The sequence below is a fragment of the Rhopalosiphum maidis genome, chromosome 2, assembly GCF_003676215.2.
Source record: "Rhopalosiphum maidis isolate BTI-1 chromosome 2, ASM367621v3, whole genome shotgun sequence".
NCBI classification, from domain to species: Eukaryota; Metazoa; Arthropoda; class Insecta; order Hemiptera; family Aphididae; genus Rhopalosiphum; species Rhopalosiphum maidis.
The window spans coordinates 79,004,854-79,032,212 of NC_040878.1; the positions used below are offsets into that span (position 1 = coordinate 79,004,854).

At 25.9% G+C, this 27,359-nt stretch overlaps 1 protein-coding gene across 1 annotated transcript; it reads right to left on the reverse strand.

The window, feature by feature from the left end:
• Nucleotides 1-2,593: 2,593 nt before the first annotated feature.
• On the reverse strand, nucleotides 2,594-23,890 carry LOC113552549. Its single transcript, XM_026955410.1, has 4 exons — nucleotides 23,797-23,890; nucleotides 8,465-8,559; nucleotides 8,229-8,367; nucleotides 2,594-2,640 (listed from the first exon to the last, which is right to left on the reverse strand). The coding sequence occupies exons 1-4, from the start codon at nucleotides 23,888-23,890 to the stop codon at nucleotides 2,594-2,596; spliced, it is 375 nt and encodes a 124-aa protein (XP_026811211.1).
• Between the last annotated feature and the right edge of the window lie 3,469 nt (nucleotides 23,891-27,359).

Here is a 27,359-nt window from a genome sequence, read left to right on the forward strand (position 1 = left end):
TAGCGATATGTGATACCAGACTTTTAATTTATCCTTTACAGTCGACAAAATAGCGAATATTAAAATATTAATTATAAATATAATTTTAACATTTATTTTAAATTAGTCAAAAAAAAAAACTATTGTATACTATGAGCTTACCTTCAATATCTGCAAAATTAAAAATATAATTGATTGTCAAAGAAGATTATTTGTTCACAAACTATTAATTTGCTAGTCTATCAAACAAAAAATATTTAAATATTTAATATACCTATACAAATATTGTTGACATATTTATAACAATTTAATCAAAAAATTATAGTATAATATTATGAGCTTACATTCATCCTCTGAAATGTATAAACATAATTGATTGATTAGTATTCCAAATCATAAGCTATCAGGTTAGGTTATAAGCTACTAAACAATTCTTTGATAAAGGTTAATTTGCATAACAAATGAAATAAGAGTCTTTAATTTATAATATTTTCAACAAAAAATATTTTGAAAACGCCAAGTCTGTACCTAACGTTACGGTCAAAGTATAACGTTTAAACAAAATATACGCGGTCGAATAAAATCACCCAATAATAATATAATTATGAATGAGACGTTTAAATATATTAGTCTCATGTTGTTGAGAAGTTTATGATTCAAATGAGTACAGATATTGGAATACAATAACTATATAATTATTAAAGTTTATATTTTTATAATAATAACATGGCTTCCAATGTAAATAATTAAGTAACTTCTTATTGTAAATTAGGTAAAATACTATATTAATTATGAGCTCACCATCAACACCTATATGAACGTAAAAACAAAACTGATTGATTATTATGATAAATATAATATAATAATTCTATATAGCTTAATTTTTACGGATAAAATACAGTTATTTATTAAATGCCTATAATATAACATTTTCGACGATATTGATATTTATAATATTCCAAAAATGCCAATTCTGTGTCGGGACAAATATTCGGTTTAATGGTTTTTAACAATAAATAGGGATTTGATCACATTACCTATTTAACGGTGACCATAGCTAATTCTCTAATATCTCCTACAAAAATTTTTTGCTTAAACCATACAAATTATTTGTATTAAAATTAAATTATAAGTTTATACTGATTAAACAAGTACCTAGTAGGTTTTTATAATAGTATACACATATAATAGCTGATTGTTATCTATTGAAATTATAATTATATTGACAGGTATGGTGATAACGAAAATAATAATCAAATTTGTGGTCATACCTTTGCAACCATCAACTATATAAATGGATTCAAATATTTAGTATTAATATTAAAAAAATTATTACAAGCATACATTTGATATAATACTTCATTTTAAAGAAAAATTGATGATAATATGATTTATAAAAGTTTTGTTGACGTAATGTGTTATTGTTAACTAAGTCATAATAATATGCTTAGTAAATATATTATTTTAAACTTAAATACAGAGCATGTATTCATAAATAAAACCCTTATATTATATATTACATTAAATTTGTCATGAAGTATTATATAACAATAAAATTAATACAATTCTTTATTATGTGCTTATTATAGTTTAAATTATAGATACATAATAATTTATAATAAATTCAATATAATTATACCTAAACTTTTAAATATATTTTTATTATCTGAAATGTATAAATATAAATATTTGACTAATGAATACAAAATTAAATATCTTTAATTAATAAATTTTTATAAGAATTTAAAAAAAAATATTTTATTATAATGCATAGGTTATATTAATTTAAAAAACGCATTAATTTAATACGACGGGTTTCTACATGAATAATAATTAAAGTAATTATCAAAAATATACTCGTCTATTTGATATTATTGTATTATTTTTTAAATAAACAAGTTTCACTACACATAATATACATATTTAGGAGTTTAAATTTTAATAAAGATCTTCAAATTATATTTTAAAATTATAAATTCATTAATTTTCAATAGCGATTTAATACAATTAGCTGAAGCTAAAATTTTATGAAATTAATTATTTAAATTGAATAAAAACGAATATTCCTTTAATTATTTTACGGTATTCATTGTAATTACACAAATATTAAAATAAAATTTTCAAAACGTAGATATTGATATTTTTTTATGTATAAATCTATTTTTTAAATATTATATAGAATAACATTAAACCAATTTTATTATATCTCAATTATTATCATATATAATACTACTTTGGTATGTCGGTAAACAAATAATACTCGTTTAATACGTAGAAATATTTTAAATTCAACAATCAATTAGCAATGATTACCTCCGAGTTTATTTCGAATAACCTACTAAAGTATTTATTATAACTTAATCAATCAACTTTATATTAATTATTTTACTATACAGTTACATTATGATATAATAAAATTCCTAAAAACTTTACAAAAAAAGTAGAACGATTATTAAATAAGTGTATTTTTATTATTATTAAAATACAATAATTTTTGTCTTACGTTTTTCCCCTAAAATTATAAAAACAATGTATTTTTTTTATTATTAGTTCATTCCTTAGAATATTCAATTTCCTCCACATATTTAATGAAAATATTATAGTATTATACTATTCACTCACAGAGGTCTTCACAAAATTGTGTAGGTTTCATTGGAATATCTGTAAACACATCGGAAATAATCTTTGAAATCTATCGAGTTAAAATTTTTATTACATATTTAAAACAAAAACATTTTATGATTATATACTACATAAAACAATTATATGGGTGAATACTTTATTTATTAAAAATATGCATTAAAATACTTACCAATTCTTAAATTAAACTTGACTGACTGTCAATTTTGAATGAAAAAAGCAAGTTTTTTAGTCCCTATCCTGTACCTACTTTGTATACAGCCGATAATCGATATACCAAACAATTATAACACAATAATACCTATGTTTTCCGATGGTATAGTAATATTATCGTTAAGTATGAGTCAGCATTCTGCAACTAATGACTTACAGAAGTCAATGTAAATCATTTTTTGACTGGAAAAGGCATGAAAGAATTTAGATTAATAGAGATGGACTGTAAATAATTTACGTAAAACCAAAAACATTGAAACTGTATTGAATAAATCACCAATCTCACAAAAAAATATCATCAATACTCCTTGAATCTCGTCTAAACGGGAAACAATGCGTCCTGATCCTCAAAAAATAAATGTAAATTAAAGAAAAGATGTGAAAACTTTTAATACGATTAATAACTGATTAATCGGAATGAGTTCGACACCACCCCAAGTTAACCATCGACAACAAACAACTACTTTAATATATAGCTATTATAAAATAGATTTAATTTTATGGCATTTAACTATGAGGTTGCGCCAATAAGTCTAACATTCATTGATGATCTATGAACTACAATGCTGTCAACACATCGCTCTTTGGACTGCAGGATACCAGTTCTAAAGAAACAACGCAATTTATTGTGATTTAATGATGCCTAAAATAGCATACAAAATCCAAAGGTTTATTTACCTACACTAGACGACACTATATTACTATATAAATTCATTGGCCATGCAATTACCAAACAATTGTAGGGACGTATTAAGCGACAGAAACCATACAAATTAGTTTAACCCTAGATTACACACATTAAAATTATTCACGAGATTCTACGTACACAGTGTTTTTGATCTTATATTGAAATATATCAAGTACAACTCTATAAATTTCAATAAACAATATTTTATTGCTCTTAAATAAATACAAATTATCAAATATTCAATTTTTTTCATTAAATAATGAACTTCTTCTATAGAAGAACCTTACTATAGTACAACAGTCATCATTTTGTATATAATTTAGAGTTGTATCTAATTTTACTTGATCACCTTACTAGGAGGTACCTAGGTTGGGTTAGATTCATATTTTGTATATTTGAAGCAATGAACAAAATTCTAAAAGCTCGGTCTTTTTGACCGTGAAGTGTGTATTCTATGGTCAAGAATTTTTATTATAGCTAGAGCAACCTCATTTAAATGCCATCAACATAAATTGTGTATATTATTTATATATCTACTAGGTATATTAAATAAAAAAATTAGTTAAAATTATTTATTTATTTATAAATACATTTGGGTCATTTAAACTATAAAGCCTCATAGTGTGTAAAAAAAAAACATACCATCATAGTCATTAATTTTTATTTCTTTGATTTTTTCGAAGAAAATAAATACCTTTTCTGAAACATATAATAAATGCTTTTTCAATATCTTTATTTTCGTAAATTGTATTATAATAATGATAATCACAATATATCTTTTAAAATTAGGTTAACACGTACACGATATAATCATGAGAAACGGCCCAAAAGTTTATTTAAATGTAAAAACTTACCTCCAAATGTCATAAAAGGATGCACATCTTTTAAATGCATTTTAAATTGTTCACGATTTTCTGTAATGAGTATTACATTTTTATCACCATAATTCGTATATATTTTTTAAATTGTAATTTATATTGTTTATTTTAGACGTAATCTATTGTGTAACAGACTCAGAATTGTATTTATATACAATATTATTTTAGCTTCAAAATTATCTATTTTCTTAAAACTATCTTTAAATATTATAGATCATTAACATCTATATAAAATGGGCTGTAGTCTGATATACATTTAATTTATTGATTATAGATTATGATCACTCTAAATTACCTACCAAATTCGTTTGCATAAAAGTGGTTTATAAATCCCGCATGATCTATACAAATAATAAACATGTAACCCGTATTAATTATTTTAATGCTGCTTAGTCTAAATTAGGTTAGTTTAAGCTTTATATCATAAATTTTCTATTTTATCAGAAATTAATAAAAATAAAGGTATTCAAAAACATGAATTGAAAATATTATGTTACTATAACCAAAATTTGTTGTTATCTTAAACTTATACATACTTACCTAAAAATCCGGCATTATTTAATTCATCTATTTGTTATACATGCTATCTTTATATAAATATAAAATATACAATATATTCTAAGGAATAATTTATAAAAAATTTTATCAAACAAAAAGTTATCAAAAAATAATTAAAATTGATTTAAACTTTTATTACTTAACGACTTGCAAATAATTATTTTTATTGGACAATATGCACTTTCAAAAAGAAACAGAATAAGAGAGATTGAATGAATAATGATGGATTACATTACGAGTTACACTTAATTCTTCAATCAGTTTTATAAAAGTACAATATGCACGTAAACTACAATTACTTTATTATGGCCATGTTACGTATAATTAAAAATTGTAGTAATACATAAAATTATAAATTATTCAATATTTTGACATCTCTTACTCCAGCAATCTATTTCTAAAAATACAAAATAATTGTAATAAATATAACAATGACATTTAAAAAAGTTGAATGTCATCGAATGGGTATTATAATGTTATATTTCTATAAAGTACAATAATAATAACAGTTCTACCATTGTTGCTTTATTTATCATATGGAAACATTTACAGAATGTTATGGCTCACAAATTAATGTATAAGTACAAATTGTCTGAACATTATTGGCAAATATTCATATGATTAGGATATTCTATTCTTTAAGACTATATGATAAATTGATATATAAAGAAATTAAAAATGAATTAAATTCAACTTATATATTCTTTCAAACATAATACAATAATAATAATAAAATATGTGAATCATATAATTGTACAGTTTAAAATTCCTAAATGTCGTCGGGTAGTAATAAGTTTATATTCTAAATGACATCAATTTTAGAATTGATTAATGAATATTTTGTTTCAAAGGAAAATCACATTTTGAATACAAAGATTTTTTTTTAATATTGACTATCTCTTTAATACCATATATTAATGTTACGAATTTACGTTTCTTACATAATATAATGATTAATGATTAATGACATTATTTAAATTTAATTAAAAATATATTGTTAGTTCTTACCATCATTGGCACCAATACAGCTTCCAATAAATATGACGTTTAATGTTATTAAAACTTTATAAGAAATCATAGTTATTGTAGGTATACCAATTAATTACAAAAAACAACCATACATTTTGCACGATAGAACATAATAATTTTTGGAATAAATAAAATGAAAAATTTTGATGTTTATTTATTAACAACTAAGTATACATATTTTTAACAATAGATATCTGCTATAACAATAAACTAAATCAGTGTCTGTTTTTAAGCTCATTTGAACAAATAAGGTATACACAATGTTTCGATATAATTTAGACATACAAAAACAATTAGTTACATTCTAATCTCACTTAAAGTGAATTTGTATTTGGTATATTATAATTATTATCACGAGTTTCAATGTAAATAACAATTTGTTATTGATATATTATGTGAAAAATATATTATATAACAATATTGCAAGGATAGTTTTGCGTTGTATTATTATAGTGTTTTGTTTATTTATAACCTAACCTAACTTAACCTATAAGCCAACTATAACAGCCGTCAATTTATTATTTTTTTCAGTAGCCAATACCAATAATGAATTATTATTTGTTGTGGTAGATTGCAGAAGGGCTATTTTTCCTTTAAATTTTTTTAGCCACACAGTCCATTAATTTCTATAGCTATTTTTAAAATAATTTATCGCATATATTTTTTTGCAATAATACAGAATTTTATTTTTATATTTACGATTGTACTATTTAAGTAAATTGTGTTGCAGTAAACTACATACTCCTTTGTTATTTTATAACTTTAAATTTTTAGCTGTGATGTACACATTTGTATCATTTATTCAGTTGTATTTATTTTATACCTATATTGTAAACACTTAAAATATACCTTAACACGTATACACATTCGTAACTTTTACATGATTACGTGGGTGTAATCGAAAAACGATGTGTTACATTTAATTTTTAACAATATAATATAGAAGAAATACGAATACAAAACTATAATAATTTTTGATTACTCTGAACGAAGTATATTATTATAATAATATATAAAACCTTATATTAAACCTATATTAAACCTTGCAGTTGCAATAAGTTTAGTAGTTTTTAGCAATAATTCTAATTTTAAAGTAGTGTACAAAATAGTTCATGATTTCGACCAACATGAAAATTATGTGGTAGATAGAAAATTACAGGAATATATTTTTGTACATGTACTTATAATAAAATATCATAGTACGAGTAAAGAATTTAAAATTTCATAAGGTTTTTACTGAACAAAATCATTAATTTACGTTAGTTTGCGGAGTGACGGACCGTGGCCTTACAGCGGTTATTGGTACGCGCGCGGGCCACGGCCCCGCCCCGATAATGATGACCGTGACAACGAATACATACCTATATCGATGACCTATATTGACGGCAAAGACGGGGAGAGTTGCTTGGAACAAAAATGTCAGCAGTATCGACTCAACTGCGGTTATCGGTTGCGGTGCGGGTGCGTGAGATCGGCGGCGACCGGTTACCGTCACATTATGGACGGCGGCGGGGCGATGATGGTGACACGGTATCAGGACGACGACGTCCTGTGCAACGACGACAGCGGCACGGCGGATAGCGGGTTACATTAGGTTAAGCCGGACAACTAGGATAATAATATTGAAAATGTACTGAAGCGTTTATCGTCGAACAGGTCGCCGTGAAGCGGTGGCGCACTCGGACGCACGTCAAAATTAAAACGTCCAGGTGTACGACGTTTACGCATAGCATGAAATTAATACGGCTGCCGATAAAGCAACAGCCGATCGAAATAGCAAATGGTATTTGGCGATCGTATAAAAATACAGTGTCGGTGCGGGAGACGTCTCAACAGTATTATATTGTTATTTGTAAGAGCAATTAAAATAAAAAATATAGAAAACAACTATTGTGTGATACGGTAACACACAACCATAAAACGGTACGCAACGGTCACCGGTACAAAGCGCAGACACCGCGGCCACCGGTCTGCGCCTTACCAGTTACCAACAGCCACCGCGGGCAACGACGTCGCGACATCGTCGTAGACTCCCTGCCCACGCGCGAAGGCACAGGGCGAACTGCGTCTTACCGACAACGGCGACAGCGTATGCTGACAGTGGCTGTGGTGACGATTTATTATATATTATATATATTATACAATATTATACATTCACCGACATCGTGTCGCTGACGAAACGGAGCACACTGATTTGCATCGACATGGGTATGCGCTAGAAATGCTGTATATTATGTACATACCAATCAAACGCTCGGCCTCATCGCCGACAGGTAATTTCATTGTGATTGCCGCCGACCACTGCAATGCTGACTTGTGATAAATCTCTGTCGCCGCAGTCGTAACGTGTTGTGTTATCACCGTAATATTTCGGTTTATACACTAAAAATTTATGGTGAATAATAAATCACGATTTTCAAACTTTGTGGGGGGAGGTGGTGGTGAAATGTACGTCGAATAACGCACATAGTTGACTTACCGACGTGATTAGCTTATTCACCACTGCAGCATTCTGTAACCGCCGGTATAGAGAAACCAAGTATAATATTATACCACGGTAGGCGGTGGCTGTCGCTATCGCGGCGTGACGGACCACGGCCTTACCGTGACTATAACTATTGGTACATACGCGCGCGGGACACGGCTCCGCCCCGAAAGTGATGACGTATTTACGGTGAAGACGGGTACGGGGCGAGTTTCTCGGAATAAAAATGTCAGCAGTATCGACTCGACTGCGGTTTTCGGGTACGGCGCGGGTGCGCGAGATCGGCGGCGACCGGATACCGACATTACCGACGGGACGACGACACGGTTACACGGTATCAGGACCGGTGGGTGATACACGACTGCGGACGGTTCTTATCGGGGCGACCTTTTTAATAACACGATTGCGGACCCATGTTGTCAAATTTATAAATAATACTTCGATAATGTGGGAATGTGGAAATTCTGATCGTATTAAATTTAGTATGCAGTTATAAGTCAAGTTGTTTTTTGGTTTACCGTTTATACCATATCTGGAAGTTGAGGATACATTTGTGGAGCTTATGACAATAATATGTCCAAGCCCAATTGGATATATATTTTCCAACTACGTTTTATCAAATTGCATAGAACCTGATGCTTTATTTCCACCAAATCTTTGGGCGTCCAGACCAAGGTTGAGCCCAAGGTATATTAATAATAATATTTGATTGTAAGGTATATTAATTATAATATTAATTTTTATTTAATAAATACTAATGGAGCAGAAAGTTTTTACCGGACATAGAATAGCCAGTTTCACAATGCTCATCCACTTAGTTATATCGATCTTAATGTCATTTCGATGTCATTACAGGGGGAAAAAAATATAAATTTAAATGTTTATATTATACTATTATATTGATCGTTTGTTTTTTACTTTTTTTGATTTTCAATTTTTAACTTTTTCACGTACTTTTGTAATTGTAGAATCGTTGGGTAAAGCGTTTAAAAAGGTAAAACGTTCGCAATCGTGTTTCGCCCATTAGGGCGACGTCCTGTGCGACGGCGACAGCGACTGCACGGTGGATAGCGGTACCGGAGTGAACGACGATGTGCTGCCTTAACGGCACCAAAAAGCGGTTGTGGCAATCGTTACTAATTTACCAGAGCTCGACAATTAGTCGTTACGTTACAACGCGTCCGACTGCAGCTTGATGATGGACACGAAACGCCACGCATAACGGTATAGTTAGAGTAGGACTGTTGTATTTCATTGCACGTACGAAGGTACCGATAAACGGTGAAAAAGTTGGCTGGCTGAAACAGCCGGCGATGTAGCCGGACAACTACGATAAAAACATTAAAAAAAACGTGTACTAAAGCGTTTAACGTCGAGTGAGTTGCCATGAAGTGGAGGCACTCTCAGAGGCACATCGAAATAAAAAAAAGTCCAGATGTACGACGTTTACGCGTCGTAACACGGGCGGAGGCTGACGAACGGCGGAACGGAATCGGGAACGCATAAAAATAATACGGCGACAGATAAAGCAGCAGCCGATCCGAATCGCAAATGGTATTTTGCGATCGTACAAAAATACAGTGTCGGTGACGTTCCAACAAGATATGTGAAAAAAAAATCAAAAATCAAAAAACCAACTATCGGTACGCGCACCGGTCACCGGTTCAAAGTACAGGCACCGTCGAATCGCCACCGACGCCGCAAAGGCAAAGGGCGGGACGGGAAGGCAGGTCGGTCCGGACGAGTGCCGGCCGCCGGCCGTCTCGCTCTTTAGCGCGAACCGTCTTACCGACAACGACGACAACGTATCGTCGTCGTAAGACCGCATAAACTACAATTATTGTGTTTTTCTTTTAATGTCGTCAACACTTGACATTTAACAACTACTGCGTTCGACCACTAACAACTAGCTATTGTGTACCGTATTGTTTATCGTCAATAAAAACACGACCTCATACCAACAGTGAAATTAGTTTTATTTATTTAGAATTTTTTTAATAATAATGTGTTATATCCAGGTGATTTATTTTCTATTAATCTGCTTATAAAAAATTCTATTTTATTTGCTGAAGTATGTTTTGCCAGGAGTGACATTGTGAGAAAACTTTTCATAAATGAATTGACAATTGCTAGGTGTTTAGTGTGGGAAATAAATTGTAATTTAAAATTGAAAAAACATTTCTTTCTTTCCCCTTTTTTTCAAAGCACCTCCCAAATTAGTATTACAATAATCGCCAGTATAAATTAAATCATTTTACTTGTGCTTTTTCAAACTCGTAATTATAATATCGTTTGAAATACCTACCGTTTTTCCTTTTACATTTGTCACTTCAAAAAATTAAATTTTAACTTTTGAGTTTGGATTGAAAAAATGTATTGTAACTGAAAACACCGTGGTTTTGTAATTGTTAAAACAAATGTTTTTATCGAATCGTAGACTTTTTTAATACCACGATACGGATGCGCAGCTACGGCCTACGCCAATACGTTACTACGGTCTAAGACTATTACTAACAACCTACAGAGTAGGTAAATAATGAACCAAATAACATTTACATAGATATAATATGTTTGTTATAAAATATAAATATATATTATAATTCGTAACATTTGCCTAGAAACTTGATTTCGTATACAATGATTAATTAATGAATTTAAATTTACTATACGAAAATAATTGAGGTAAATATCATATCGATTATTGAGGAGTGGATTGTAAATTTCTAGTTAGTAACTGTATGGCATTCAGTTAGTTAGCGTGTTTAGTCATTTTGATTAAGTACTTTAAATATCTGTATTTATTGGTTATGAGCGGAAGAGATAGATCTACTAATAGATTAATAGATTATAGTTGAAATATACAACCCTAACAATAATATGTGGTCAATGAAATAAAAGGAAAATAAGTCGATTAGATTTATTATTGGTGGAGTAGTTATTAGGAAGCCAACACAATTTAAATATAACTAGCAAACATATTGTTATTCCGTATTCGTTATATTTACATAATGAAACAAAATATGGTTAATAACCACATATTTTATGTCGTAGCAGTCGTTAATATATCACTAACTGAAAATTAACTACATGCATACATAAAGATATTTTTGAACTTGTATATTCGATTAAACTAGTTTTATGTAATTTATATAGATTGCTTTTGAATTTTATATTCGTGAAATTTTGTAAAATATATGATCTTATAAAATATTGATTTGTATAAGATAATAAAAATTTTAATCATGTATACTATAAAGTGATTTATGTTTTAAATTTATATTTTTGTATTGGCGTTCTCAGCAGTTTCGTCCTACGAAATATTGAAAAGCGTTAGTTAAAAACCATTTCAGTTGGTATGTCAAAAAAATTTAAGAATTTATGTATTAGATTTAGATGACTGTATATGGGTCTGATATGTTTGCCTGACACTCGAATGCGCGACAATTCAATTGCCCGACAATACTTTTATCCCACATAACTTTTACCTAACACTACATTTGTCATATACAATGAAACAAAAAAATACAAAAATCATTGATAATATCGTTTTATGTGAAAAAGTAAGATGAATAAAACGTATAAGTGTAATTATAAATGATAGGGGAAATCGATAAAATTTATCATTTCTAAGGGGAATCGCTCATAACATTAAATTATAATTTGTAAGAAGTATAATGTTTTTAATATTATTAATTTTTGACACATATTTATTGTTTCCACATCAAAATATCCTTAAACCAAAATATTCCAGCATAAATAATAATAAATATTCCACATGTGTAATATTTTCTCACGAAATAAAAAGTTATCGGCTCTTGCTTCTGTACCTATTGATAACGTTATTTCTGCATTTGAAGATATGGATGAGTGAATAAATAGTAGATACTATTGACTATAAAATCAATTTGTAAATAACATAGTATAATATAATATTTTGTTAAAATTTTGAATAATTTTTGACACAAATGTATTCATCATTTAATTTGATATTGTCGGACAAGTGTAGTATCGGGCAAATGTACTAATCCTGACTGTATAAATGTTATAAATTGCATCAACTATCATTTTATTACTTATTGCATATAACATTTGCCCATGTATGGCAAATGCATACAATTATATACCGTATTACGTTTATATAAAAAAATACGTGTAATATTATATTATTATTTATACCATAATATTTATGTCTGTGTTGACAATTTATACACATTTTATAATATTAATAAATTTAGTTTATTTTATATTATAAATGTAATATATTTTAATGAGTATAATTATTAAATAATTTACACTTGGAACATATTATGTAGTATGCTACATACTCACTATTCAGCAAAAATAAGTTCGTCGGATTTTTTTTTTTATTATTTATGTTAAAATATAATGAAAGGTAATTAATTTAATAACAATACAACTAATTAGGTTCATTTGATGATTCTGATACGATGGTAGTAGTATGTTAATTTAACTCTAATTGATGAGAATTAATATATTGTTTGCACCATTCTTTTGGTATCCAATACTTGACATCTACAAAATATAATAAAAAATAAAATTTCATTTTATGGCATCATCTTTTTTTTGTTATTACGTAAACTGTAATGTATACACTTAGTAGTCTGTTAGAATTTTTTTAAGAAAGAAGAATTTTAAGAATATTGATATTCAGTACTTTTCTATTTAATTAAAAGGCGTTTAATTTTTCACCAGCACAATTACGTAAATATATGCGTCCATAAAAATGCGTAGTGATAAATAAATACTATTTGAAACAGATTTATTTCAGAAACGCGTACACATGTTAACAGATATGGTGCGTTTGTAAATGTAGACCACTGGATCAAAAAAAAGATAAAAAGTTACAAAAAAATAAAAAAAAATAAAGTTTTAGCAAACTAATTATTTTTATGACCTATCATATCATTTTGGTAGATTTTATCTGGACACCTTCACGCTTAAGTTATTAAATATATCTATTTTAGGGGTTGATTAATTGATTTAATTAGTTTTTTAATTAGTCGGTTACATCATCTAAAATATATTACTTATTATTTACTGTGTTATGAATTAAATGTCAATGCATAAGCAAATTTATATATTGATCGATAGAAAGATACATAATAATTGTACATTAATCATTAATGCGACAATGTACAATGTTGATGTCAACCTTTAGAGTTTGGGAGATACTATATAGTGTTCTGGAAAATTTTTTGAAGCAACCCCGAAGGCAGTAACGTATTGGTATTACTAGATTTTGATATTTATTAATGTGATATTATAATTTTCAAATCTTAAAATGTTTATTCATATTAATCATATTGGTTATTAAGTTATAAATGTTATAATATTATAATTGTTATCATATAGGTACTGTGTTTATTGAACGTATATGAATGTATGATACTATTGATAATTATATTATGACCTATAATTTATAGGCTATAAATAAACTGTAAATTTATATTATATTTAATTTACGATTTATATAAAGTAATATTATACTATTGTTGTATTATTTAACTGAAAACAAATAAATAGGTATTATAATTAATTATTTTTTACAAGAATACATACCATTCATTTCATTTTCAATAAGTCTGTCGTGATATTTGAAGTATTCTACTGCTTCCGCTAAAACAATGAATTGAACAACTTAAAATATTTATACATTTTGATTAGTGAAACCATAATTCTAAAACATATTTAATCTTTTTTTTATTTCTATTATTATAATTAACTAGTTAATATAGTATAATTAACTGTGAACTTTTTAATGGGAAATAATAATATTACACTTTGTTTTAGGTGCAAATTAAAACATTTGTTCAAAAAAATAAAATAGAACATACTAAGTCTTATTCTCAGGCCGGCCCTGTCTCCAGCAAAATTTGCCTCCCAGCCAAACGTTAAAAGCACACTAATACTAACTCATAACAATCCATTACATCCAAGCAATGACCGACCCGCAGACCACGTCATCTGGATGAGTTTACATACCTATTTGTTATCAACAATATGCGTTGTACAATAAAGGCTGCATTGTGTGGTTTCTTATAAGCTTGATCACTAACTTATTGTTTATAAACTCAACTACATAATGTTGTAGTTGTTGTAGAAATGGAAATAATGAGGATGGCTAATTAATAATTTAATATATTTTAATTTGAGATTTGCGATGATGGGCTATATAATTGTACAAAGATGTTTTTTCAAAACTATTTTGTCTGAAATTATATTTTACTAGAAACGTTAGTACCACCACCTTGTCTCCGGTTGTCGTTTGCACATCACCATTGTTAATTTTGACCTTTTTTGTAAGACAATTGCGCATCGTTTGATTTTTGGGTTATACAGCCGTCGTATATAAATATTAAAGTCAAAATTAGTAAATTATTTCAAGTATTTATTTTATTTTAGTTTTTTGTACAGGTTTGTGAATTTTTTTAGGATAAACTTTTAAACAATTTAATCTTATCTCATCGTGTAAAATTTACCTATTTTAGCTTATTTTTACTGTACGAAGTGTCTTCAAACAATTTTTATCAGTTTATTTTCACTGCAAAAAGTGTTGGTGGTATGCAAATCAAACAACAAACAGTACCAAAGTGTTCGTTTACCTAATACCCATGTTCAAAATCGATCTCTATCTCCGTACTAAATTAAAAAACCCCCGTACCAAGCCCAAAGTACCATCACTGGAAGTTTTACCCCTATGTACAAGCCACTGAATAATAATGCTATCCTTTATGGTTAATATACGATAATATGTTTATAAATTGTACAATCTTGTAAATAAAATTAATATTGTTTTTAAATTCAAGAAAATTGATATAATATACGTATAAAAAAATTACTTGAAAATTTTTCGACATCCTTAAGGTAATCTATATTAACATGAAATGTCGGCTGATAAATTATGTGCTGCTAGGCACTATAATTTTTTTAAAATTCTTATTCTAATATAATATGTAAAAACATTATTTCAGCGGAAAAGTTTTTATAAGTTACATTTTTGTATTTACTTTATTATTACCTTCAAGCTTTTTATTACTATAAAGATTATGTTTTCTTGCTACAAAATAAAATGTTGAGTGTTAATATAAAAATCTATTTATAAATAGTTTTTAATTTATGTTTACATTAATTTAATTCCAAAATTCAGAGTACTTAATTATATCAAACTTAAGTATAGAATATACAAGAAACAAAATTTTTCTAGGTAATTGATAAAATGAGTACAATTATTGATTATAAAAACTAGTATTTATGACATTTTCTCATTATTTATCCTAATCAACCCTATCAACATAATATTATATTGTTAGAGATCAGTTAGTTGAATGTACATTGGCGTTGGAGAAGTCATTGTAGTTTATTTTAATTTAATAAAATAATTTTAATGAAAACACATTTTGAACGGAAATGGTGTGTCTCGACTTTCAGCCTATATCACTAAGTATATTTCACGATATTTATTTTCATATAAATATTAAAGTAATTTAGTTCCTGATTGTATAACATTGTAACATATATATATTTATTGCACTGCTCAAAATTTAAAATTTAGCAAACTGTGGTATTTTATGTAGAAATGATTAACTTTTTAATTCACAATAAAATGTATATTAGATTTTATCTCACATTCGGTTCAAGTTAAACAGGCAATTTCTATACATTACTTCTCTTATTTCGTCTAAATTTCATTGCGCTTTTAAATTTACTTCTTTTATTTTCAAATAAGTTTTCACTTGAATTAATTTTAAATTTTCATTAAAGAGTATGAGGTGAATAAAGTTATGAATTAATATATTTGTAAAAAGAATCAGCATAGTTTTTAATTTATGGTGCTTCAGATTGAAGATTTTCTTAAGTTAATAGTGGAAATTTACACACAATAATAATAAAATTATATAATATATGTTTAGTCTGAATATTTTGATTAAAATGCTAAATAATTAAAGCCAAGCATTAAATTTGAAGAAGTATTTTCGACTAAGTAATCCGAAGAACATTATTGTTAACTATTTGGCTATATCGGAAGTCTGCGTTTTTTATAAAACTCTTTTAGATCCAAAAAGAATTTATCATCCGATATCAAGTTTAATCAAAGTAAATTATATAGGATTTTATGGTACTATTGTTGAACACGTTTTTTTAAAACTTAGTGAACGGCAATTTCAAAATCTAGATAAATTTATATTGAATTAAACTATTGTCGATTTTTATTCATACATAATTCACGTATAAACTTCTACGTTGCAATCAAATGATTTGGAAGGAATAAATGCAATAATTTGAGGTATTTAAAATCATTTTTTGTAACCATATGGCCTCCATGCATTTGAAAAAAATAAGAAGGTCTATATGTAACATGTACTATTGCCAAATATGTGTGTATTATAATTGCTTAAAAAATTTAAATTAGATTTGCATGTTATCAATATAATTTTTTTACATGATTTTCACAAATGAAAATTGTTCGTTCTTAATTGTTAAGAAGACTGTTAATCGAAAATTAGTGCAGTTGCGTCATTGAGTAATTTAGAAACGGGAGGCAGCACTTTTCATCTTTCGCGGTAGACAGACGTTGTAATATTATTAATATAAAATGGTACATTAAACAAATAGATATTACAATGTCCCCACTTTGCCCCATGTTTCCCTACTCGGGATTGTATTTAAAAATTGGGCGCCCCCGAGCATATAATTTATGCCCTCCCACCCCGCTAACCACCAAATAGTAATATTATTTTTTATTTAATACTATAGTTATATTACTTAATATTTTAATATTAGTTATTATTTCACCCATGATCAGGATTCTTTAATATTAAAATCTTACTTATCAATTAATAAATGGGAATTGTTAAACAGTAAAAAAATTTAAATGTTTTTTAATTAACAAATTATCAAGAGTTAAAAATGTTTAATAGTTTTCAAAAGCGTCACAATCATATACCATACAATGCTTCAGATATGACCCGCCAAACTGTGAGTACAACTTGTAAACCGAAAGCTTTGGAAGAACTTTTTGACTAAATTATTTTCAACTTAATTATAAATTGATTTAAACTAGTCTGGGCGAAATGGGTATCTGGGCGGCTGCATCCGAGTTGGATCCCAAATTAAAAACTACTATACTTATTGGGTCCTGGTTTTTAGATACTACACTATAGTTGGGTTACGAATTCTTACAGGTACTATACAAGTTTGGTCCCAACTCGTTACCCTGTTCAAAACGAATCTAAATTCCAATTCTTTGAATACATTTTTATTATTAATTGTTTCTATAGAATACAGATTTGAAGATTTAGCAATGAATTTAACAGTGTTTAATATTTAATATATATGGTGTATTATAATGGTTAAAAAATAATATACAAAATCATTTAGACAGCTTAGGTCAGTTCTTTATATATTTAAGTTGATTTTTTTAAACTTTTTCTTAAACGTATTAATTTATTGTATGGTAAAATTAGTGCTGATATAATCACTGTTTAATAAGTTTTAAACATTTAGCTATACATTTTCTATAAAACCAAAGCTGTATCAATAATGCATCACGGATTCGTAAATTATATTCATTAATTAATTAAAGTAATATAATATATTCTATTATTATGATTTTTATACATACCAATATTATATGTATTCAGAAGACTTCCGTATCCATCTTTGTATTCTAATTAGTGTATAATATTCGTATTAAAATACCTACTTTAATTTTTAATAGTATTTTGTACGTTATAGTTTTAGTACAAGATATATTTAAATATATATATATAATATTAATATTTAAGAACTAACAAAGAACAAAATAATATCAACTCTATTTGTAAAATGTTAATACGACAAAATTTAAATATCTGGATAAAAAAGTTAACAATTATTATATAATCATTATTTTAAATAACTGGTATCGTCCCTGGTTATAATAGAATAACTTTACTATGTTAATTAGTTATGCCTTATACAGAATGATTCTTTTATCATGAACCACTCATAATTTCAAAAAATATTCATGTTTTTGGAAACATTTTTTTAAATAATTTCAAGTGGTTAAAAATCAACGTTTTCATTACAAAATTATATTTTTAAATATTTTTTTAAGTTTTTACTTTTTTGAATGACAACATAGTTTTAATTTCATATTCAAAAGCAGAATAATTTATTGAGTATTTTGGTACGTAAAAATCGAATTTAGGGCGAGTAGTTTATGAGTTATACGTATTGAAAGTTTAGACAAGCTGAGTAGTGGACAAACATTTTGCGGGGTTACGTCGTATCACTCTACTCCGCATATTAAAACTTAAAATACTTATAACTTATAAACCACTCACCCTAAATTCAATTTTTACGTATCGAAATACTCAGAAAAATATTCTGCTTTAAAATATGAAATTAAAACTCTAGTTTTCATTTAAAAAAAGTAAAAACTTTGAAAAAAATATTTTTTTAAAAAACGTTGATTTTTTTAACTATTTGAAACAATATAATAAATATTTTCAAAAACATGAATACTTTTTGAAATAATGAGTGGTTCATGATAAAAAAATCACTCTGTATAAGATATTTTATACATATCAAACTAGGATTCAAATAGTAAATATGATTTTAAACCAATTATTATACTTACTATAAGACACTTCTATTGAACCTATTATAAAATATAATTTTACACTATTCCTGATTACATTATGCATGAAATAAACTAATAGATATCTACAACAATCAACGTCGTCACATCAATAAGTGTTAACATAACTATAATTTTGCGTCATTCTATGAATTTAATTGTGTATTTTACTATTATTTTCTATTGTTTGGTGTTTATTGATTGTAACAGCGTTTTTTATAATATACTTTGATGAGAATACTAAAAAAAATTCCCATTCATTATAATATTTAAATGTAACGTTACATCGATTATCTTACGTTTACATCCTAAAAGTATAAAACAATTGTGAATTAATTTAATATTTTTAATATTTAATTTAATTAACTAAGATGTACATAAAATATAAATTTAATAGCTATTTAAACCTATAGGAATTTAATTTTAATGTCAGAGGTAGCTTGTGTTTATTTATTCTTTAATTTCCGTCCATTACAAAACATTATATTACATTTCATTATAATTGAATTAGGTAATTTAAATTAGGTAAAATTCAATAATATATACAACCTATTAGCTTACTTTCAATGACTGAAAATTGTTTAAACGTAATTGTTTAATTAGTATTAGACTAAAATCTATTAAAATTCTATAATACTAGATGATATAGTTTAATTTTTATAACAAATAAAATACATTTATTCAATTTAAAATATCTTTGTAGATTTTCTAAAAAGACCAAAGTTCTGATTCATACTGACCCTTTTTGATTTATATTTGTCTTAGCTGTAATTTATGATTTGTTATTTTGTGTAATTCCTACCTATAATAACTACCCATTATTATTCATTTGGTCATATCTATTATATTAATCTGTTCTTAATTAATACTAATAATAATGAAAATTTGAATATATTAAAAATGTTATTATATTTCGTGTTTAAATGCGTTTATTATAAATTAAAATACTTAGATTTGATTCGACTTTGGGAGTAATTTTTGGTAGCAATTTGAATCTAATTGGTATACTAGGAAATCAAAAGATGTGTAAATAAATTTTTTTTTTTAATATTAATATTTCTTATTTCTTTATTATACATATGAAACAGTTTGTTACTGAGTAATAACTTATAAATTCAATACAAGTAGGTATACTAACAGTGAAATGAATAAATTTCTAAAAAAAAATTTTTATTTATGATTGTTTTAAGATAAAAAGTTAAATTATTTATGATTACGAACATTTTGAAATTATTTGTGTAACAAATTAAATGGTTTATGGATAATACTATAGTAAAAAGTAGTGTGTATGTTGTATACCACAAAACAATATCCACACAGATAAAAATACCAAAGAAAAATCAACTAAAAATTCAAATAAACCTGTACAAAAACAAAAAAGTTATTTTTACTAGCATTTAAAAATATTTTGAAAGAATAAAAAATATGATATTTAAGATCACGCAATTCTTTGCACTCCGTGTATTTCTATACACAAAAACATAATTCTCAAAAGAATACAAAAGGTTTTTGCTGTTTGAATTGTAAGAAATTATTAGTCAGTAGTCACTATAGTGACATGTGGCATAGCCGCATGGGTTTTGAAAAAAAGTAAGCAGAAAAAACAGTGAATATTGAAAATGTATTACTATATGTATAGTTCACTTCATTTAATTAGTATAAATAAAAATAAACATTTTTTGAAATTTAATGACATATCGAAAAATAAACTGTTTAGTACAGAGTTGTATAGCGGTGAGTATAAAAATAGAAGGCCTGTCTCCTAAGACGACTATAATATACTACATGTAATATAAGACATACCAGTAAATCTTAATCCATATCGTCAATATTTTTATTCTATCTCCTTAAAACATATTTATTATAACTGCTGTTAAAAGTTTAAAAAAAGCAGCTAAAGATGTAGTTTGAATTATAATAACTTTATAAGAAAACTAACTCTTAACAACTTCCAATGTTAGGTATTGAAATAAACGTTTAGTATAAAGTTTAAACAAATTATACAACAATTATTTAATAGTATCTATCGTGGTTATGTTTTGTAAAAGATATAGTAATGAATTAATCAAATTTGTGTACTTACCACCGAACCATCTAGCTATATATATATATATTATTAAATATTTATTTACATTTGTAATTAAATATTTTATTTTTGTGTTATGTCTTTATTGTCATAATTTATATCTTATCAATAATTATTAATTATAGAATAAATTAATAAAGTTACTATGGTTTATATTAAAAACGTATAGTATACGTTGTAATTTAAAATAATTATATTATATGTAACTATACCAAAAACACAAAACGGATCTGGAAATTAATAAGTTTTTATGATTTGTAAATAGTTTAATGTTATTGTTTTGTGATATATGCAAATAAAGTTGGTAAGGAATAATCCGAATAATAATATTCTCCATAAATTAATTCTAGTTATTGATAGTTGCGTTAGATTTTCTTTGGGTATGATCCTAATGTCCTACCTATTAAAGGGGTTCACAATACCTATATTAATGTCAAAATATGATTCTACTGTACCTATATGACACGAAGAATAATTTAAACGACAATTAAAAAGCATTAATATAATAGTCACGACAAAGTGTTATAATATTAAATATTTTGATAAAAAAAAAACGATTTTTTTTTCTTCTGATTGTACTTTATTGTTTGTAATTTAAATACTAGATATTAATTTGTGGATTTAAAAATTGTCTTTATAGTTTGCACATTGTTAATTTTAAAATATATACAAAAATATTAAACTATTTTCATATATCTGAAAATATAGGTATATTTAAATCATTCAAAGGTAAGTTGGTTGTTGGCTCTTAATAGTTAGTATACATATGAAATTATATTAATTTATTTTAGTTTTATAAAATTTGAGTTAATATGTTAATAGCATTACTCACTGAGGTCTATACAAAATTCTTCTGGAGTCATTGGTTTTTCTTTAAATAAATAAAATAGCATTTTATTCTGCTGAGCTACCTTTTTAACAGGTTACTAATACAAGTAATACAAAAACTTATAACATAACCATTTTGGTTACGTATATTTTTTTGTATTGTATTGGTTTTTTGCAATGAAGTTATTATTATTGTTGTTATTTTTATACAACCATAATTTTATAATATGATAGCCACAGGAAATACTATAAATATTTTTTTTAACATTCATAATTATAAAAAAAAATACATAGAAAAATTATACTTATTAGTTATTACTTACCATTATCATAATTTATTCTCCTATTTGCTTCGAAGAATTCAAATACACATTCTTGAAATTATATTATAATATTAGATTGTCATTAATATTTTTCTCTTTTTATTATTAAATAAAGCTTCGGAATCTATGGTCATTGGTAGAATTAAAATAATAAAATAACATATTATGTTTACACTTGATTTTGAATTATGTTGTCTACATACCAATTAAAATAAATTAATCAACTTTTACTTAATAATAAAGGTTATCATGTATTTTAAGTTGTCAGATTGTAGAGCTTCAGAAATAATGTAAGATATTCCTGACGCTCGTCTCTGTATTTCAAATATATGGCATTCGTATATGATGTCTTTAATCGTGAGTGGTATGCCACAAGTAGCGCAAATAAGAGTGTCTTCCTTTTCGTCGGAAACTGGTGATTTATAGAAATGTATCCGATTCGCTATATATCCATGGACGTTTCTATTATTTTTTTTTGTGATGCTAAATGGTAATTTCCATAAGTATATGGTATTCATAATTTCATTTTATATAGTTGTTCGTTGATACCACGACCGTAGTAATATGTGGTTCGAAATTGTTTAATTAAAGATTTAGTGTCATGAAAAGTAAAATGATTGAATATAATAGCATTTTAGGAAGTTATTACTTGGCGTACATTAAACACTTGATACATACTATAAATATTAAGCTAATTGCTTACAAAACTAAATCAATAACTTTACAAATCATTACAATAAAATGACTACTGAAGAATAATTTGAAATTTGAAATTTTTTTCTTCTCAAGCCACCTATTTGTTTATAATTTGAACCAAAACTAATTATTTACAAACAAAATTACCATTTAAAAATACAATTTCAAATAGATTATTAACAAAGACGAGAAAAATATTGAAAACTATATTTGTTAATAGTGAAGGGTAGTGGTGAAAAATAATTTGTTTTAATTTGTTTCGTGCTACCTACCTTTAATCTTATTGTAGCTTAGTCTATAGGCATCTGCGGTACAAATAAGATGTGTACATATTTTTTATAAAAGTTGTATCTATTACAAAGTAGATTAATTCAATTACTCAAACTCTCTTTTCATCGAATTCTCGTGATATTGACTATTATCGAGATCCCTCCAAACATCAAGAAGAATCTTATTATCTCATTAAATTTTCCGTAATTTATTATTAAATTAACGTAATTTTACGTCTATGTAATTTAATGGCCAGTTCCCATACGTCTCATTTTCAGTATATTATAATTTACAATATATAATTAGAATAACTATTCGTTTATAATCATATATCTTCTTTTTGGATCAGCATTCTGATCATAGTCATCAGTAAAATAATTTTAAATAAAACGAAAATGAATGTATATATATATATTATCATGGATTGACTTATTTGACATATTAAACGACACGGTATACGATAGTAAATGTAAAAACTTACCTTCATGTGTATGATTAGGAGCGATCTTTTTTAAATCAATTTCAAATGCCTTTCGATCTTCTATGATAGAATTATTATTACAATTTTTATCCATACACGTAAAATTACCACACAATTTATAAATCAAAAATATTTTTATGACGTATATACAATTATATCAATACTGCCAAATTTTCTAATATCTTAAAATGACGTTAAAATACGTTTTATATAAAGAAAAAACTTTTTACAGTATATCTAATATACTTTTAATTTATTTATTATTAAATTACTTACTATACTGGATTGAAAAACAATAGTTTATAAATCCATTCAACACTATACGAATAATTTAATATAACACATATTATACTATTTGTATAAATTTAATTTTATCCTAGGTTGAATGCTGCTTTATTTTACAGTGTAAATTTAATACTAATTATTAAATAAGATACAATCATTATAAATAATTTTTTTCTATTTTATCGGGATTTAAAAAAAGTTATTCAACAAGTTGAATTGATAATAGGTACTACTTTATAATAAAAATAGTTGAACCAAAGTAGTTAGCAACATGAACGTTAACATACCTGAATACCCAGTAGTACTTAATTCAGCTGCTAGTTGTATTTACCAAATAATAATTATATTAATATAATATGCACATACAATTTATTGAAAGAATGATAAATGAAAATTTTTATCAAACAAATACTAAAATAAAAAATATTTAAGTTAATTTCAAATCTCATTATCTAACTACAAATGAATTAATATTTTTAGAGAAAAAAGTTTTTATAAAAATTAAACGAATATAGTTGAATATTATTACATGACAAACATAAACTTATAAATTAATATCATAAAATATGCTAAGCGTGAAAATTTAGCCGCTTTATCATTTTATTAATAAATTGTAATAATATTATGTACTATTTACTAATATAACTCTCTTACCATAACAATCTAAAATGAGAATATAATTTTAATGATTTAAAATTAAGACATTAAAAAGTGATGAATGTCTTCAAATGGTAATTATTACTTAAACATTAAATATAATATAATAATAATAGAAGAAAATGTTACTAATTTCAGGTTGAATTAATTTAATGGACAAATATACAGAATGCTGCCGTGTTCTATTCATCGAAGTATTAGATTAATAATTAATAATAATGAATTGTTAAGAATTTGTTGAGCTTTAACGTATTAGGGAAGTTGATATGCTATGTTTAATTGTTAGTGTATCTTTGTATATTATTATATGATATATTGATGCTAATACTGATTCTTGTTATTGTTGAGATAGATGAAAGTTGAATTGGTGTGACATATTCTTGCTTAAGTGATGTATAAGTTCTTCCTCTCTTATTTTTATAAATTAAGCTAAAATACTAATTTCTAACATTCATCCATTAATTTGTATTGAATATTATTTTTAATATTTATAAAAAAAAAAAAAAAAAAAAAATGTAAGTTCCTATCTCATTTTTTAAATAAATTTGTACTTTTTAGCATATATAAATATCATTAATTATGAATAAGTACTTATACTACATAGTATATTCTTTAATAAATGCCAATATCAGGATTAAGGCAATGATTATATTGTTTCAAATGCTATTTTTAGATTGATTATCGATTAAGATTTAAAAATTTAATAAAGAAATTGACTCATTAATTTGTATTATTTTTATTTAAATTGCCATTAATTGAATTTGTCACTGTAAAAATTGTTAATAATATTAAAATAGTTTATAAAGAAAAATAATACTTTAAATTTCTATTTTTTTTTTAAATATTGACTAACAATTTTATAATATAATAATAATAATTTATTATTATTTTTTACTAAATATACTTCATATTTTAATTTAAATATAAAAATATTGTTATTTATTACAAACGTAATACCTTCATAATTAAGACCAATACAGCTTTTAATAAATATCACAATTATAATTATTAATAAAACTTTATTGGAAATCATAGTTACTGTTTAGTAGATAATTACAAATAACACAAACTGATATTTTGTAAAAATAGAAGATAGTTATTTTCCGAATAAGTAAAATGTAAACCTTTGTTGTTTATTTGTTAACACCTAAGTTATTCAACCACGCATACCTGCTATAAAAATGTTATACTATATCATTGTTTGTTCTCGGACCCATATGAACAAATAAGGTATAGATAAAAATAATCTAACCTTATGTTTCAGTGGGATAAACACGCACCAACGGTATTGTAGTTGTATTGATTTTATCCTGTTTTTTTTTTCTAACAAATTTCGATAAAAAATTATTCGTTGAATTCAAATTCTTACCAATTTAATACAAGATTCTACAACAGTTATTCTTATATCTATACAAAGAATACTAAAAACACATTGAATTTTATCTTGACATATTTTTTTTTTTTTTACAAGAGTACACCACAAGTTTTCGATAATATGCTATGGTTCTCAAAAATGGGGTTAGCTTTGGATATAAAATTGAATCTAATCTTTGATAAACATTCCCATCGACTATTTGTATGATTGATAATAACAAACAAACATATTAAGGGAAAATAAAAACGATAGGATATCATAAAAATTAAATAAAAATCGATTGGTCATCCAAAAACTTTAGTTGTTGATTTCGTCGTGTAAATATTTCTAACTTATTAAATACATAATATTACTATGGTACATACATGTTTTAAAACAAAATTACTTACACAATATTTTAAAATTGAATACAACGAGATACAATTTGGAGATGTGCGAATTTTAAGATCAAAGTTAAAAAACAACTGTATAATATTTTTGGGTATACACCATTTTTTTAGTTATACTGCTAAAAATTATTGATACTCAAATGATGTGTGACCTTTTAAACAGCTAATGCACAATTGATTTATAAACAAAAAATCGAATGATGCGGAACTGTCTTACAAAAAAGGTCAAAATTAACAATAGTGATGTTTAAAACGGTGCGATACGATTGCACGCGGTCCTTATCGGAGGTATCTTTTTAGTTTTTAGGCAAATTATTGCACTCACACTATACTTTTTTTACTTCTAAACAACGTTGCTAAATATATAGGTTCATGGTAAATCCGTATGGTACTGTCGATACTATAGTAAAATATTTATTTATTTATTTTAGCCAATACCAGACAAACTTCCCATCACTAAGAAGTAATTGGTTATCATACTATTATAATGGATCAAAATAGTTCTTTAGTACATATGACGCACAGTTTAATAGTACTCATCCACCAATATTTGTTGTTATAACTACCCTTATGGAAACTTAGACAGAAACAGTTACCAAATACATAACTTAACTTTTGTTTAATAAAAAAATTGGCAACGTCACGCTCAATTTCACGCACAATTGTACGCCTTTGAATAGTCAGAATCGTGTATTTTGTTATTCTGGCACTGCACGCAATCGTATACCCAAAAAAGTAAAACACACTAAACTTAAAATGTTTATAAATAATAATTATCATTATTAATTGTTTGGATTTTATGTTTTCAGTATCAACTACTGAAACTACTTATGAAAAATCTTGAATTAATTTTACAT